The following is an 18,053-nucleotide window of genomic DNA, read 5'->3' on the forward strand; positions in this document are numbered from 1 at the left end:
TTCATCTTGACTGACCTTGAGTAATCTGTGCCTCTCTAAATTATGATTCATATTGTGTTCCAAAACTGTTCCAAAAATTATAGGCCAGACTAACTAGCCTATAATTACTCAGTCTATCCCTCCCTCTGTTTTGAACAACTGCACAGCGCTAGCTGTACTTCATTTCTTCAGCGCCAAGTGTGTCACCAGAGAAGATTGGAAAAGGATAGCTGGAGTTTCTGCTGTCACTTCCCTTGCCTCACAACCGTGTGAGGTGCATTTCATTTTCGCCTGGATGCTGAACATTTTATTGTTTCCTCTCATGCCAACTACAACATCTGCTCTGTCCCTTTCTTTTGTAAAAACATACCCAAAGTGCTCATTAAGTACTTGATAGCTCAATCTTGATGTCACTAGACTGGTAACCTGGAGCCCTGCATTTGCCTTGGGGCTATGGGTTTGAATATCACCACAGCAAATGATGAAATTTTAATTTGATTATAAATCTGCAAATGGAAAAGCCAGTCTAATGGTGACCACTGCCGATTATTGTAAAAAACCCATTTAGTTCACAAATGTTGTTCAGGAGGGAAATCTGTTATCCTCAACTGTTCTGTCCTATGTGTGACTTCAGACCCACACCAATTTGATTGACTCTTGACTGCTCTTTGAAATGGAACAAACCATCCAGTTGTATTAAACTGCTATAGAGAAAGAAAGAATCTAGAAAGACTTAGCTAGCATCAAGCATTGGAAGCAACAAAATTAAATCCAGAATCAAAAACAGAAATTGTTGGAAAAGCTCCACTGAGGAAGGGTCATTTGACCTGAACTGTTAACTCTTGATTTCTGTCCGCAGATGCTGCCAGATCTGATCTTTTCCAGCAATTTCTGTTTTTGATTCTAATTTATAGCATCTGCAGTTTCTTCCACTTTTACTTCAAATTAAATTCAGCCTTGTCAAATTTGCAGAGTCATCCTAACTAACATCTGGGGGCTTGTACCAAAATTGGGATACCAAATGAGATCCAAAGAAGAGTGCAGGACAGCATGTCATGTAATAAATTAGTCCAATTTATTAAACGAACTAAACTTAAACAGAAATAAACTTAACACTTTTGAAAGACTTTTTAAGACAAATTATCAGCTGCTCAGTAATCAGGAGGTTTATTAATTCTGACATCACTTATTTTTATTTATCCTGTTCCTGGAACTTGCAGACTGATCACTGCATTGCTCCATCCTCATGTTTCTTTAGGTTCGCATGTCTGATTACTGGACTTTCTGATTTAGTAAAATAACAGATATAGTATTCAGCTCTTAGATTGTCTAAGAGACAAAAAAGTTCATTGAAACACTGTGTTTACTGACTAATCACCTACTTACTGCCTTCCTTGATTTTGTTTTTTTCGTTTTTTAGCCATTGATTCCATCTCTTTCCATTGCTGCTGCTGTGTCTCAGATTGTTGCTCTTTTATATCATATTGATATCTTTAGTTTTGAAATTAATGACTTCCAAACCGATTACATATTAATGGATGCACAGTTCTTAGCAATGAAACATGTAACTTTCTTTGTGGTTACTGGTAACATCTAACTTTTCATGTGACTTAGATTTCCATTTTTGGACAGAAATATTCCGTTTTCCAGCAGAGGGCAGTATTAACCTGAAAACTGCAGGCGTCTGGGATGGATAGAGATCTGTCAATTTGTTACTTAGAGTCATAGAGTCATTGAGATGTACAGTATGGAAGCAGACCCTTCGGTCCAACCCGTCCATGCCGACCAGATATCCCAACCCAATCTAGTCCCACCTGCCAGCACCTGGCCCATATCCCTCCAAACCCTTCCTATTCATATACCCAACCAAATCCCTCTTAAATGTTGCAATTGTATCAGCCTCCACCTCTTCCTCTGCCAGCTCATTCCATACACGTATCACCCTCTGTGTGAAAACGTTGCCTCCTAGGTCTCTTTTATATCTTTCCCCTCTCACCCTAAACCTATGTCCTCTAATTCTGGACTCCCTGACCCCAGGGAAAAGACTTTGTCTATTTGCCCTATCCATGCCCCTCATAATTTTGTAAACCTCTATAAGGTCACCCCTCAGCCGCTGATTCTCCAGGGAAAACAGCCCCAGCCTGTTCAGCTTTTTCTATAGCTGAAATCCTCCAACCCTGGCAACATGCTTGCAAATCTTTTTTGAACCCTTTCAAGTTTCACAACATCTTTCCGATAGGAAGGAATTGCAGGCAATATTCCAACAGTGACCTAACCAATGTCCTGTACAGCTGCAACATGACCTCCCAACTCCTGTACTCAATACTCTGACCAATAAAGGAAAGCATACCAAACGCCTTCTTCACTACCCTATCTGCGACTACACTTTCAAGGAGCTATGAACCTGCACTCCAAGGTCTCTTTGTTTAGCAATACCCTGTAGGACCCTTTGTGAGACATGATTTCCCATGCACAAAGCCATGTTGACTATCCCTAACCAGTCCTTGCCTTTCCAAATACACGTATATCCTGTCCCTCAGGATTCCCTCCAACAACTTGCCACCGATGTCAGGTTTACTGGTCTACAGTTCCCTGGCTTGTCCTTACCGTCCTTCTTAAACATTGGCACCACGTTAGCCAACCTCCAGTCTTCCGGCTCCTCACCTGTGACTATCAATGATATTAATATCTCAGCAAGAGGGCCAGCAATCACTTCTCTAGCTTCCCACAGAGTTCTTGGGTACACTTGATCAGGTCTTGGGGATTTATTCACTTTTACCCATTTCAAGACATCCAGCACTTCCTCCTCTGTAGTATGGACATTTTGCAAGATGTCACCATCTATTTCCCTACAGTCTATATCTTCCATATCCTTTTCCACAGTAAATGCTGATGCAAAATTTTCATTTAGTATCTCCCCCATTTTCTGCGACTCCATACAAAGACTGCCTTGCTGATCTTTGAAGGGCCCTATTCTCTCACTAGTTACCTTTTTGTCCTTAATGTATTTGTAAAAACTCTTTGGATTCTCCTTAATTCTATTTGCTAAAACTATCTCATGTCCCCTTTTTACCCTCCTGATTTCCCTCTTAGTATACTCCTACTTTCTTTATACTCTTCTAAGGGTACACTCATTCTATCCTGTATATGCTTCCTTCTTTTTCTGAACCAAACCCTCAATTATTTTAGACATCCAGCATTCCCTATACCTACCAGCCTCTCCTTTCACCCTAACAGGAATATACTTTCTCTGGATTCTTGTTATCTCTTTTCTGAAGGCTTCCCATTTTCCAGCCGTCCCTTCATCTGCAAACATCTGCCCCCAATCAGCTTTTGAAAGTTCTTGCCTAATACCGTCAAAATTGGCCTTTCTCCAGTTTAGAATTTCAACTTTTAGATCTGATCTATCCTCTTCCATCATTATTTTAAATCTAATAGAATTATGGTTGATGGCCCCAAAGTGCTCCACTACTGACACCTCAGTCACTTGCCCTTTCTTATTTTCCAAGAGTAGCTCAAGTTTTGCACCGTCTCTAGTAGGTACATCCACATATTGAATCAGAAAATTGTCTTGCACACACTTAACAAATTCCTCTCCATCTAAACCCTTAACACTATGGCAGTCCCAGTCTATGTTTGGAAAGTTAAAATACCCTACCATAACCACTCTATTATTCTTACAGATAGCTGAGATCTCCTTACAAGTTTGTTTCTCAATTTCTCTCTGACTATTAGGGGGTCTATAATACAATCCCAATAAGGTTATCATCCCTTTCTTAGTTCCACCCAAATAACTTCCCTGGATGTATTTCCAGGAATATCCTCCTTCAGCACAGCTGTAATGCTATCCCTTTTCAAAAATGCCACCCCTCCTCTCTTGCCTCCCTTTCAATCCTTCCTGTAGAGTTTGTATCCTGGAACATTAAGCTGCCAGTCCTGCCCATCCCTGAGCAATGTTTCTGTACTTGCTATGATATCCTAGTCCCATGTTTCTAACCATGCCCTGAGTTCATCAGCCTTCCCTGTTAGGCCCCTTGCATTGAAATAAATGTAGTTTAATTTATTAGTCCTACCTTGTCCCTGCCTGCCCTGACTGTTTGACTCACTTCTGTTCTCAACTGTACCAGTCTCAGATTGATCTCTTTCCTCACTATCTCCCTGGGTCCCAACCCCACCCCCCACCTTACTAGTTTAAATCCTCCCGAGCAGCTCTAGCAAATTTCCTTGCCAGTATATTAGTCCCCTTCCAATTTAGGTGCAATGCGTCCTTCTTGTACAGGTCACTTCTACCCCAAAAAGATTCCAATGATCCAAAAATGTGAATCCTTCTCCCATACACTAACTCCTCAGCAATGCATTCATCTGCTCTATCCTCCTATTCCTGCCCTCACTAGCTTGTAGTACCGGGAGTAATCCAGATATTACTACTCTCGAGGACTTCCTTTTTAAATTTCTGCCTAACTCCCTGTAATCTCCCTTCAGAATCTCAACCCTTTCCCATCCTATGTCGTTGGTTCAATGTGGACAATGACCTCTTACTGGCCCCTCTCCCCCTTGAGAACTTTCTGCACCCTCTCGTAGACATCCTTGATCCTGGCACCAGGGAAGCAACACACCATTCTGCTTTTTCACTGCTGACCACAGAAACATCTGTCTGTACCTCGGACTAGAGAATCCCCTAACACAATTGATCTCTTGGAACCTGACGTGCCCCTCGTTGCATTAGAGCCAGTCTCAATACCAGAAACTTGGCTGTTCGTGCTATGTTTCCCTGAGAATCCATCACCCCCTACAAACATACCTGTTTGAAATGGGTATATCCACAAAAGACTCCTGCACTAGGTGCCTACCTCTCTTTCCTGGAGTTAACCCATCTATGTGACTGTATCTGAGACTTTTCCCCCCCTTCCTATAACTGCCATCCATCACATACTGTTGCTGTTGCAAATTCCTCATTGCTTCTGTCTCTGCAACCGATCCATTCGATCTGATAAGATTCGCAGCCAACAGTATTTATGGAGATAAAATCTGCAGCAACCCTTGAACTCTCTTTAAACTCCCACATCTGACAAGAAGTACATATCACTCTATTAAAGGCCATTTTTGCTCCTTCACAATCTACAGACCCAGAAATTAACACCGTCTTATTCCTCTACAAATACTGCCCCAGGTTAAATGAAGAGTTATAGCTTATATTTTAAGTTTAATCAAGAGACATAGCTCCAAAAACACATAATCAATAAAGAACCCACTCTATTCACTACTGCAGATTCTCTGTAAGCCACACTTAAAACAACGATTAACTTATCTGATTCCGTGCTGTGAACTTCGCCCAACAGTTCCTCCAAGATCAGTTGTGAATTTCACTGTTTGTTAATTTTCCCAGATGCATTCCAATGTCCAATGAAACATGAATTTTAACAGCAAAGGCAGTAACTGTGCGGGTTCTCTCTCTCTCTCTCTCTCTCTCTCTCTCCAGCAATTACCTCACCATGTGCTTCCTTTGTCTGTTCTTATCCCTTTTAAAACTGCTGCTGTTTTGACTTTTTTTTCCGAAGTTCCAAAACAATGCAACAGCATATAAAACAGTAATTGCTGCTTCTGGAATTCGAGGAAATCACCTTCAGCACCTAAAATACCTCAAAAAAGGAGCAGCTGTTACAGCCAGAAATTTTTCCTGTTCCTCCAGCTTGGATTACCTGATGTGTTTTATGGTTTAAGAATTGTTATTTAATACTCGATCTATTGTCTGTTCATAAAAATAGTTAACCTCTATAATAACAATGAAAATAACCTCTTGAGGTTTCTTGTTTGAATGAGTGCACTTCTGGTTTTGAGTCACTAATTAGATTAGATTTCCTACAGTGTAGAAGCAAGCACTTTTGCCAAACCAGTCCATACCAACCCTCTGAAGAGTAACCTACTCAGACCCATTTCCCCTCTAATGCACCTAACACTATGGGCAATTTAGCATGGCCAATTCACCTGACCTGCACGCCTTTGGACTGTGGGAGGAAACCAGAGCAAACCCACAGAGAATGTGCAGACTCCACACAGATAGTCGCCCAAGGCTGGAATTGAACCTGGAACCCTGGTGCTGTGAGGCAGCAGTGCGAATCACTGAGCCACCATGCCACCCATGTTATAATTCGACTGAAATAAATCAGGTAGAGATGTGTGTTGAACCACAGAAGGAAACATTAGGAGTGATTTTAGGAAGAGGGGAAGCAGGAGAGTTGGAGTAGGAGTTTAAGGAAAGAATAGTAAATTGTGAAGCCTACACAGCTGAAGGCATGACCACCAAAGTTGGCAGAAAGGTTAATCTCAAAGGCAAGAGTTAGTTCTTGTCAGTGCAACTCAATAAGGATAGAAGTGATTTTTAAAAATAGAATACCTGCAATGTGGAAACAGGCCATTTGGCCCAACAAGTCCGAATCGACCCTCTGAAGAGTATCCCACCCATATGCTTATCCAATGGCCGCTTAAATGCCCATAATGAGGGAGAGTCCACCACTGCTACTGGCAGGGCATTCCATGAACTCACGACTCGCTGAGTAAAGAACCTACCCCTAACATCTGTCCTATACCTACCCCCCCTTAATTTAAAGCTATGCCCCCTTGTAATAGCTGACTCCATACGTGGAAAAAGATTCTCACTGTCGACCCTATCTAAACCCCTAATCATCTTGTACACCTCTATCAAGTCACCCCTAAACCTTCTTTTCTCCAATGAAAACAACCCCAAGTTGGTTTAGATGGTATTCAGTTTAGAACACTACATTTTAGGAAAGATATATTGCCCCTGGAGAAGATATAGCATGATATTGGGAAACGTTCCTTCGCATAACGGGTTGTATAAATATCAAGTTACCCCTGCAATCCCCAAGTAGCTGTTAACCAACTCCATTGAAAAATTGAAAATTTCATTATGTGGATTTTTGTTAGGAAAGACTTATACGGATTACAGAACTAAAGCAGACAGGTGGACTTAATATAAAGATCAGCCAGAATCTCATTGAATGGCAGAATTTCTAACCCGAGCAGGCACTTTGTTTTGAATTGGGCACCCACTTAAGAAGGAGAAAGTGAGGACTAGAGATGCTGGAGATCAAAGTCGAGAGTGTGATGCTGGAAAAGCACAGCAGGTCAGGCAACATCTAAGGAGCAGGAGAATTGATGTTTCGGGCATAAGCCCTTCCTCAGGAAGGGCCTGGTTGTGTGACTGTGCTGATAGGCAAAGCATGGCAAGGCCCATTTAAGAAACCAATTCAGTTTTATTTCCAATCCTTTTAGTAGAATTGATAATTGAACAATTGATAAACTACTCAATGCTTAAAAATAGTTAAAAATCACGCAAAACCAGGTTATAGTCCAACAGGTTTATTTCGAAGTACAAACTTTCAGAGCACTGCTTGTTCATCAGATAGCTAGTGGAGCAGGATCATAGAACTGAGAATTTATCGCAGAAGATTATAGTCAGACAACTAATGCGATATATTGAATAAACCTAGATTGCTGTTAAGTCTTTCATCTTTTAGAATGGGTTGCAGGTTTTGGTTCATTAATATGTATATCCCAGAACTTTTTTCAAGTCACATTCCAGAGATAACTTCAAGTTTTTTTAAAAAAAAAGTGACATCTCAGCTCAGACACTGCATGAAAGGTGTGAGGTTAGAGCATATATGTATTCAATCTTGAGTCAGACTGGTTCTATTTCCAAAGTAGGAATTTATACAATGTCGCATGGATTATAAAAAATCTGGATTCCCCAGACTCCTTATACCCCTCACACACCTGGAGACCCAACCCACCCCTTCCCACATGCTGCTGTTGGACTTGGCTCTCAAGCACCAACACCACCTACCACTGGTGCCACAGTTGGTTTCAACCCCCACTTCTATGCTTCCCACCCCAGTTTCCCTGCCAAAACCACTGCTGCCAGAAACAGCCCTTAACATTTATCCAATTTATCAGAAAATAAAACAGCTTGATGCATCTTCCAGGTCTGTGTCATCCAATTAGACTTAACGTCAGGTAAATAGTAGTAACAGGCACATATGTCAAGCACCCCACAGATCATACAGAATAACAATTGATATAGATCAGGAGCATTAGTCAGAGGGAAATGGGTCTGGGTGGGTTACCCTTTGGAGGGTCGGTGTGGACTGGTTGGGCCGAAGGGCCTGTTTCCACACTAGAAGGAATCTAATCTAAAAATTGTACAGATTTCTCAGTAGCACCACACCCCCCTCCACAAACTGTTAGTGAGACTGCAGGTTACCAAATCTCATTAAAACTTAACAAGAGATTATCATTCTTCATTATTGAGTACCTAACCCTGGAACCCCACCCCCGACACAATTCCAGGTTTTCAACAGACTATTGGCTTCACCAAGTTAGAACTACGCTATATTTTTCCAAGCTTTAGTGTTGCTCAGCTATATAGTCAAACACTGTCTTTGGATCTCCTATACTCTTATTCTCAGCTACACTGAACTATTAATGGAATATGGCTTCTTCTAACCCCTCACAAATCCCAGAGCTTTCCCTGAGCCCTAAACCCAATACTTAGCAATTTCCTCTGACTCCCTCAGACATCTTCCACGTCCTAATTCTTTGGAGCTCTGGGATGGAACTACTTCTTACTTCCCCTAAGTACGTTACTGACTAAGAGTCCTAAGTTAGGAGACTTCTCCGTTGAATACCTCTGTCTAACTAACTTAACTCCCTAACCCCTGAACCTTTCTGAATAGTTAATTGAAAATTTCACAACAAGTTACATCCTTGCTTCCAAGCAGTATTGAATGTAACTAACATTTTGGAATAGTCAAATGCATGAACTCCTTAATGCTGCCTGTTCCTTTATTATTATGGACACACATTGTTGGCTTCCACAGTACAAAATATACATGAAAAAACCTTTTTATATTCAAACAAATGCCCGACTATCCTGATCCTAACCATATCTGGATCTCACTCCCTCTATCACACTCCAACTGCTCCCACTCTCATCCTGACCCTGACCTGACCTGACTCCGCTCCTTCCCCTTTCCACCCAAGCCCCATTGTCTCTCTAGCCAGACATTCCTATCTTCCAAACTGAACCCATCCTCACTCTCCAACCATAATACCTGGACCCAAACCACACACTCCATCTTACTCCATTCCCAGTCTCTATCTAACCTCAGCCTCTCTGTTCATCCAGATCTGATTGGATGCTGCTTGTCTTTGCTGTGGCATGACCTGTTGGGAAATTCTCATGATTGGGATTTGCTTCCGTTTGATTCTAATTGGTCAAATATAATAATTGTACCTCTCCATGTAGAGTTGCTGAAGGTCCTAGGCTGCTGAAATCCAACATTTTCTCTGTTACTCATAACTAAAGGTAAAACACAAACAATGATCATAAAACACTTGCCCAATCTGTTTTCTATTTTGACATTTTACCATTAAGTGCACAACAAGGTTGAAATGAACATGCTTATACCCTATGACTAGAACTTATCAGTCAAAGTATTGAGTATAGGACTTGAGACATCATGTTCCAATGTTGGTAAGGCCACATTTTGGAGTACTGTGTACAGTTCTGCTACAGGAAGGATGTTATTAAAGCGGAAAGGATGTACAAGGATATACAAGGATGTTACTGAGATTGGAAGGTTTGAGTTATAAAGAGAGGCTGGATAACCAGGGACGACTTTTCCTTGGAGCTTAGGAGGCTAACGCTTGACCTTATAGAGGTTTGTAAAATCATGAAAGACATTGACAGAATGAATAGAAACCAATCATTCAGGCATGTTGGTGGTTCTGCAGAAAAAGAGTAGCCAAGGTCTTTTCCTCAGGGTAGGGGAATCCAAAACTAGAGGGCATAGGTTTAAGGTGAGAGGGGAAGGTTTAAGAGCGACTTGAGGGGCAACGTTTTCACACACAGGGTGACGTTTGTATGGAACAAGCTGCCAGGAGAAGTGGTAGAGGCAGGTACAATTTCAACATTTGAAATACATTTGTACAGGTACATGGATAGGAACAGGTTAGAGCGATATGGGCCAAATGCAGGCACATGGGACGAGTTCAGTATAGGAAACCTGGTTGGCATGAACGGGTTGGGTTGAAGAGCCTGTTTCCATACAGCATAACTCTATGACTGTAAGTGTTTAGATTAGATTACTTACAGTGTGGAAACAGGCCCTTCGGCCCAACAAGTCCACACCGCCCCGCCAATGCGCAACCCACCATACCCCTACATTTACCCCTTACCTAGCACTACGGGCAATTTAGCATGGCCAATTCACCTGACCTGCACATCTTTGGACTGTGGGAGGAAACCGGAGTACCCGGAGGAAACCCACGCAGACACGGGGAGAATGTACAAACTCCACACTGTCAGTCGCCTGAGGCGGGAATTGAACCCGGGTCTCTGGCGCTGTGAGGCAGCAGTGCTAACCACTGTGCCACCGTGCCGCCCACAAATGTTGTGATCACAGGCGCAACAACAGTGTCTGGGATTCAGTTTCTGTTTACTAACCAAAAGTTGAATTAGCTACAACTGAGTCAAAATTCCCCACATATTTTAATATGTTAACCAGTAACAACCATTATGGACAACATCAGTGGTCGAAATAAAGGGCAATAAAAGAATGTGAAACAAATTGAATGCATTGAATTAGGGCTACTCTTCTTCTGGAGGACATGCCTGAATGATTAGTTTCTTTTTCTTATTAATGTAGTAGGAGCTCAAACTGAGAGGTGAGTTTCAGCACAAGGGTATTAAAAAAGCCATGAACATTCAATACTCTTCATGATTGGAGCTTTATTTTTATACCCTTAGGACATAACCCCTGACCAACTGACACTAGAAGCACTGTTAGAGATGACCGATGAGGAAGTGTGTGAAACGGTGAAGAAGTATGGAACAAATAGCGAGGAATGTGCCAGATTAAATGCCTCACTATCCTGTCTAAGAAGAGTATATAAATCAGGTGAGTCACTTTTATCTGGTTGACAATGCATGTGGATAGAATTGGGTGAGGACAGCCTTAGGTTTGATTCCCATGTCCTCCATGACTGAATAACTTATCCATTCACTCTGCAAACTCATTCATCTTGAATTTCAGCTTTGATCTTTAGATTAGATTCCCTACAGTGTGGAAACAGGCCCAACAAGTCCACACCGACCCTCTGAAGAGTAACCCACCCAGACCCATTTCCCCCCCTGACTAATTGACCTAACACTATGGGCAATTTAGCATGGCCAATTCACCTGACCTGCACATCTTTGGACTGTGGGAGAAAACCAGAGCACACAGAGGAAACCCACGCAGACACTGGGGGAATGTGCAAACTCCACACAGACAGTCACCCGAAGCTGGAATCGAACTTGGGACCCTGGTGCTGTGAGGCAGCAGTGCTAACCACTGAGCCACTGTGTCCAACCCTACTTGGAAAATGTACTGGAGTCTTGCAGTGTTGATGTCCTGAGTAAGAAATGAAGGGGGAGAAATGGATGGTTGTGTGAGGGGACAAGATTGGGATGTTGATCTGCTATCATGTCTTTGTGTCACTGTCAGAGTTAACTTTTATTCTCATTGGAGCTTTGCAGCATCCTTCCTTTAAATGCAATCACCAGTGAGATGTAAATTCCTGAGCCAAGAGCTGAGGAAAGATGTGTTTTGACTGACGAGGGTCAATTGTGAACCCCACAGTGATTGACATCCTGAGACCAGTCTGAGTATCCATCGCCAATGATCAGATTTTTTTTAATGGAAGTTTTGGACATTTCTCACATCTGGCCGTTGCATCAAACATTGGTGACCTTTGCATAAAATTCTGCTGCTTTAATAGCTGGCTAAATATTTTCCTCCATTCAGTTTACCAGATATGCTGATGGAGTTTTAGTAATAGGGCCATGACAACAGTGAAAGACATAAATGAAGCTTCAACATTTCAGAACAAAGCATCATCTGTCCAATCAAACTCTTCCCCCAGAAGATGTGGCTGATATTAGGCAGGATTAGCCACTGCAACAGTGCCAGATGTAGCACAATGGGAAGTGTTGTAATATTGTATTACCACTAGGGGGTAGAAAGACAGCAGAAGATCTTTTTCCCTTCAAGCCGTGCCTTGTTCAGAAAGATATTTTTAAAAGATCAGTCCAAAAATTAGAGTGGCACAGTGGCTCAGTGGTTAGTGCTGCTACCTCACAGTGCCAGAGACCTGGGTTCAATCCCTGTTTCGAGTGTCTGTGTGGAGTTTGCACATGCTCACAATGTCTGCATGGGCTTCCTTCCACAATCCAAAGATGTGCAGGTTAGGTGAATTGCCCATACTGTTAGGTGCATTGGTCAGGGGTAATTATAGGATAGGGGAATGGGTCTGGGTGTATTACTCTTTGGAGGGTCAGTGTGGACTTGTTAAGCCGAAAGGCCTATTTCCATACTGTAGGGAATCTAATTTTTTTTTAAAGGCACTGAGCTTCAGTTTTCTGTTCAAATCTGTTGAGTTTTTGTTTCTTATATTGCCAGCAATTTTCTCAACCCTCAAAAGCATGAAATGATGCCGAGGAACAATTTCAGAGTCTCTGGCTGCCTTGGCCAAGTAAATGTTTCTCATGTACAATGTGTTCTGGACAGGGTGTGTCGGCTAGCTGAGCGCTCTCAGGTTTTACTGGTTATCATTCAGAAGTGGGAACCTTAGTCAATTTTCCTCCTGTCTCACTCAGGGGAATGGGGTCATTTTGGGACCGCCTCTATAGCCACTCCACCTGAATTCAATTCACACAACACAGACAAACAATTAATCCAGACTGCTTTTTTGGTAACACTCCATTACCCTCTTGGCCTTCTGCATCTATGTACTCTAAAATGCAATCAAATAAACATTTCTTCTCCATATATACATTCTATAGTTGGTGTGTTTGCTGCAAAATTCATGAAAAGTTTGGATTTTCAGTGTAATTCTTGCTGAGATGTCATTGGAAGCTATGCCACATAAGATGTAGTCTTAGATTTAATGCAACTGATTTAAGAGCTTTAAAGTGAGATATGTTGTTATAGATAGGGTTCAGAATACTTACACCTGAAGAGGAAATAGTTTTAAGTTTTTACTTTAATAATAAATGATACCAGACATATTGAGGTAGATTTTGACTGAGATGTTAATCATGAAAAACAATGGTTTTTACTTCTCCCAGTTTGTTTTCACAATATTAAACATTTACACTTTCGCACAAAGTCAAAACTTAGCCTATTTTGTTGAACTGTCTTTAAAGTTTACTTACATGTTTTTTCCAATGACAGTAAAATCCTTTTGTCAATTGGATTATCTGTTGTATATTCAACAAAATAAGTAAACTGATGGCCAAGAGACAGTATTCTGAAAATGCAGACATTCTATTCCACATTGTGGAACATATTGGAAAATTGTTAGATTTAAATAATCCATGACTGTACTGTAAACTCAGTAACAAAAACTTAATTTAGAAAGATCAAAGTATTGATGGAATGCAGTAGTAGAAACTTATTAAGAATTACACATCACATTTTTGAACATTTCTCTTTTCAAAAGTTATCTTTCCGTTAGTCTTAACCTCAGTTAAGTGAGCAGGCAGTAAACCTTATAGTCTCTTTCACTTGGGGCTGCTGTAAGTCACCTTGAAGTTAGATGACTGTGGTGCAAGACCCAAAATCTAGACTGACTCTCGACTATAGTATTGAGGAAGTACTACACTGTTGCATATGCTGGATATTGGATGAGACCTTAAACCAAGTTTCCATTTACCCTGTCAGACGGAATAGTATTATTTTGAAGAAGAACCGGGAGATCATTGATATTGCATGTGCCTATTTGCTGTGTATAAACTTGTTGCTGTATTTCCAAAATAACAATAATATCTGCAATTTTAAAAGTACGCAATTAGTGGTGATATATTTTGGACCAGCTGTGTTCCTGTGAAAGGTACTACATAAATGCTAGAATAAACACAAAAAACTGGGGATGTTGAAAATCTAGAACAAAACCATGGAAATCTAGAACAAAATCAGAATGCTAGAGAAACACAGTAGGTCTGGCAACATCTGTTGAAAAAAAACCAGAATTAATGTTTCAAGACCACTGGACTCTGTGTTTCTGTCAAACTATTACATAACTGCTCATCTTTATTTTATCCTGAATCTGGTTCCATCAAGTCACAGAGTAGTGACCCTTGGGTACCTCTAACTCTAATTTATTTTCTCCATTCTCGTCTTTGGGGAATGCTTGGCATTGACCTGGAGTCTTAGTTCAGTAAGAACACAGACATTAACCGACTTCCTTCATTTATTGCCCCAGGAAGTTACCACTTGCCATTCAGCTATAGTAACAGGTGGAATGGGTGGTTTCTGCTGTTGGAAAAATAGTGTCATCTGCTGTTGGCATCTGAGAAATTTAGCCATCTCAAAAAAACTGTACAAAACTATAAATTTAAATTAGAAAATAAATAAAATCACAGTTCCATGGATAATAATGAAGAAAAAATGACGATTTTGAAGTCATTCCCACACAGGGATCGTTTTCGTGTGATTGCATTGAAAGATAAATACAGAAATCCTTGGAACCAACACATTTTCAGTATTAAGTTAAAAATCACACAACACCAGGTTATAGCCCAACAGGTTTAATTGGAAGCACACTAGCTTTCGGAGCGACGCTCCTTCATCAGGTGATCAGGAGCGTCGCTCCGAAAGCTACTGTGCTTCCAATTAAACCTGTTGGACTATAACCTGGTGTTGTGTGATTTTTAACTTTGTAGAGTCCAAAACCGGCATCTCCAAATCATTTTCAGTATTGGCATTTAAAATATCTGGTGAATTGATGATGCATTTTGTGTTGACATAAACCAGCCCTAGAATAATAAAGTGTTATGGGACAGAAGGAGGCTGTTTGGACAATTAGCATCTGTGCTGATGGTAACTTTCCCACTGGAGCCTTTCTCTGCCCTTTTAGTAAATTCCATACTGTGAAAACAAAACCAGACATTATTTTGAATGTGTAAATACAGAGAGTTCCACAGAGCTCTGTCACATAAGAGCATAAGAAATAGCAGGAGTAGGCCATCTGGCCCTGGTGAGCTTGCTATGCCATTCAATAAGATCATGGCTGATCTTTTTGTGGACTCAGCTCCCCTTAACAGCCCACTCACCATAACCTTTAATTCTTCTACTGTTCAAAAATCTACCTATCTTTGCCTTAAAAAAGCATTTAATGAGGTGGCCTCAACTGACTCACTTGGCAAGGCATTGCACAGAGTCACAACTCTTTAGGTGAACAAGTTCCTCCTCCACTGAGTTTATGGGCAGCACGGTGGCACAGTGGTTAGCACTGCTGCCTCACATTGCCAGAGACCCGGGTTCAATTCCCACCTCAAGCGACTGACTGTGTGGAGTTTGCACATTCTCCCCGTGTCTGCGTGGGTTTCCTCCAGGTGCTCCGATTTCCTTCCACAGTCCAAAATTGTGCAGGTTAGGTGAATTGGCCATGCTAAAATTGCCTGTAGTGTTAGGTGAAAGGGTAAATGTAGGGGAATGGGTCTGGGTGGGTTTCGCTTTGGTATGTCGGTGTGGACTTGTTGGGCCAAAGGGCCTGTAAGTAACCTAATCTAAATCTACCCCCTCTTATTTTGAGGCTATGCCCCTAGTTCTAATTTCATTGGCCAGTGGAAATAACATCCCTGTTTCTATTTTATCTATTCCCTTCATTATTTCACATACTTCCATAAGATCCCTCTTTATTCTTCTAAATGCCAATAAGTAAAGCCCCACTTTACTCCCTACCATTGTATTGACTGACGTGGGATTTGTTAGCAAGCTCGGACACTATCGAAACAAATTTAAAAAATGCAACTTCCATAAGTGGCCATTTTTGACTCCAGCCGCTGGAAGTAGGGCTGAATTTTACCAGTGTTCACATTGCTTACCCTCCCGTTAGTTAAGTTAATTACAATGTGACTGGCGGCCGTAGCAAACAGAGAGTAGGTGATTTCCATCTCTCCCCTTGCCCTCCCACTATGGAAGAAAGTCCTGCTCCCAAGAACTACCAACTATTCAGATTGCTGAGACATCTGGAACTGCAAATCATCTGAAGCATTTGGTGGGGTGAGGTGCTGAAGGGGAAGCAAAGCTCTGGGATGTGTGGTCTTGTAGGCCAGACAAGGCCGCACAAAGCAGTTATGATCTTAAGAGAGAGGTACCCTAATAGGCCTTGTGCATCATGGAAGTAGAGGTGCACTGGGAGACATAAATGGGCATTAAATGGCCACTTGGAGGCATTAGAAGGCCTAAGGGCAGGCAAGGCAAAGACTTCCTTAACCAGCCTCTGTTTCATGTTGGTTGAGGGCAGGAGGGCAATGGGCTGACCACCTGATATATTCTATGTGCCCTCTCTCCTCCCATCGAAAACACATGCAGTGTGGGGACATAAAATCCAGCCCATTCTCTCAGGACAATTTATTGGCAATTCCACTCAATTTTACTGAAGACATTGCTGTTTTCAGGGTTTGCAAAGCCTTGTCCAAATTAGGACTTTTATTAAATATAGAGGAAGTTGCTCTGAATTGTGCTAACATTCAAATATTTTTCTCAGAGTCATTGAGAGAAATTCCAGACGTATGATGTGCACCAGAATATCTACATGTCATGCTAACTGTCACTGTTATTTATCTGCAATTTCTTTTATTAATTAGTGGCAATGCATGATGCAGTGAGTGCTATAAGAATTAGCACACACATATATCCTTTCTGAGGGCCTGAAATTGTGTGTGTCTGCATCTTGAATGAGAGAGTTCTATCTCCTCACACTGTTTTTGGTAAACTCTTAAATGAAATGAGTTTGGATAAGTCTTAGCCTAGTTCGTTTTGGACATTGATCCAAAGCACAGACCTACTCTGTTATTTACCACAAACTAACAATAGACTGGCAAGCACACTGAGAGAGGTCATTTGAAAACTATTAAGAACTGGAATAATAGCTGCCCCATTTCTAGTCAGAAGAGTACATAAACTTTGATCTGCGTTAGTTCAAGTCTACACCAACAGGTGAACTGACAAAGGTATAATTCATGAGTTACACTCTCTCCCATTTTTGTAATGTTTAGAAGTTTTATTTAGAAACTAGAGGCACACACAGCTTTAAACATCAGCATTGATTATGGGTTCTCCTGTACACTGCACCCTGAAATTGTAATAGTTTATGCTTGTGGCTTTTTCACATAACAAAAGGAAGAGATGTTGACAAATGGAGACAGTTCCAAAAGGAAGGAATATCTGAATACAGCTCATCAAAGTGGTTTTGGTGCATCTGATATACAATACATAAGGGAGACATTAACAAAGCCTTTTTAGAGTATTCCACATTTTCAGCATTTCAAGAGAGAATGATTGCTGGGAGTGGCAGAGGATCAGGTGAAAAGGACCTTTATTATATGTGAAAGCATGATGTAGGTGGCTGGAACAAAGTGTGCACATCAAGCATCTGAAATTTTCTTGTTCCTGTTCTTTAATGTTAGTGTTAATGTGTATGCAATTAGCATTCTCTCACAATGATAATATTTTTAATTTCCTCTGAGCATTCGCATCCAATTTTTCACTGTGGCTGTAGACTTGTACATTTAATTGCTATATTTTCTGAAAGTAGAATATGATGAACAGTCCATACTTGATTATAGCGAGTGTTTTTTTTGTTGAATGATTTCCACAGTTGGCAGATGGGCACAAACTCTGTGCAGCAGATCATTTGAGCACTTTTCCTCTGTTAGCCACTGTCACTGGAAAAGTCAGTTATAGTCTTATACCCCAACATTGTTATTCAGAGCAAACATTGTGCTCCAGTGTGTTGTGGGTGAGAATATAAGATGAAAAAGTATACCTTTACAATTTCAGTAATGTCAGCAAAACATTAGATAAGGGAATAAAGCATAGCCCAATAAAGGCAAATTAAGTCTTCTACTTTCTGATCCATATACTTCATCTTTCCAAGCTCAAATTTCTTTTATTTTCTTCTCTTTCTAATATGAACATCGGTGCAGTGGGTCATGGACCATTTAG

General features: G+C 41.1%; 1 protein-coding gene across 1 annotated transcript in view; it reads left to right on the forward strand.

The window, feature by feature from the left end:
- The window catches only part of ksr2 (kinase suppressor of ras 2), a 396,641-nt gene that overhangs the window by 84,257 nt on the left and 294,331 nt on the right, over window positions 1-18,053 (forward strand). Inside the window, exon 3 of the mRNA XM_088000110.1 lies at window positions 10,808-10,958. Within this exon, the coding sequence (XP_087856236.1) occupies window positions 10,808-10,958 (151 nt within the window). The remainder of the gene's footprint in view (window positions 1-10,807; window positions 10,959-18,053) is intronic.

Source organism: Chiloscyllium plagiosum, unplaced genomic scaffold (assembly GCF_037043375.1).
Source record: "Chiloscyllium plagiosum isolate Xiang-an unplaced genomic scaffold, Cpla_swu_hap1 HiC_scaffold_24, whole genome shotgun sequence".
Classification (NCBI taxonomy): Eukaryota; Metazoa; Chordata; class Chondrichthyes; order Orectolobiformes; family Hemiscylliidae; genus Chiloscyllium; species Chiloscyllium plagiosum.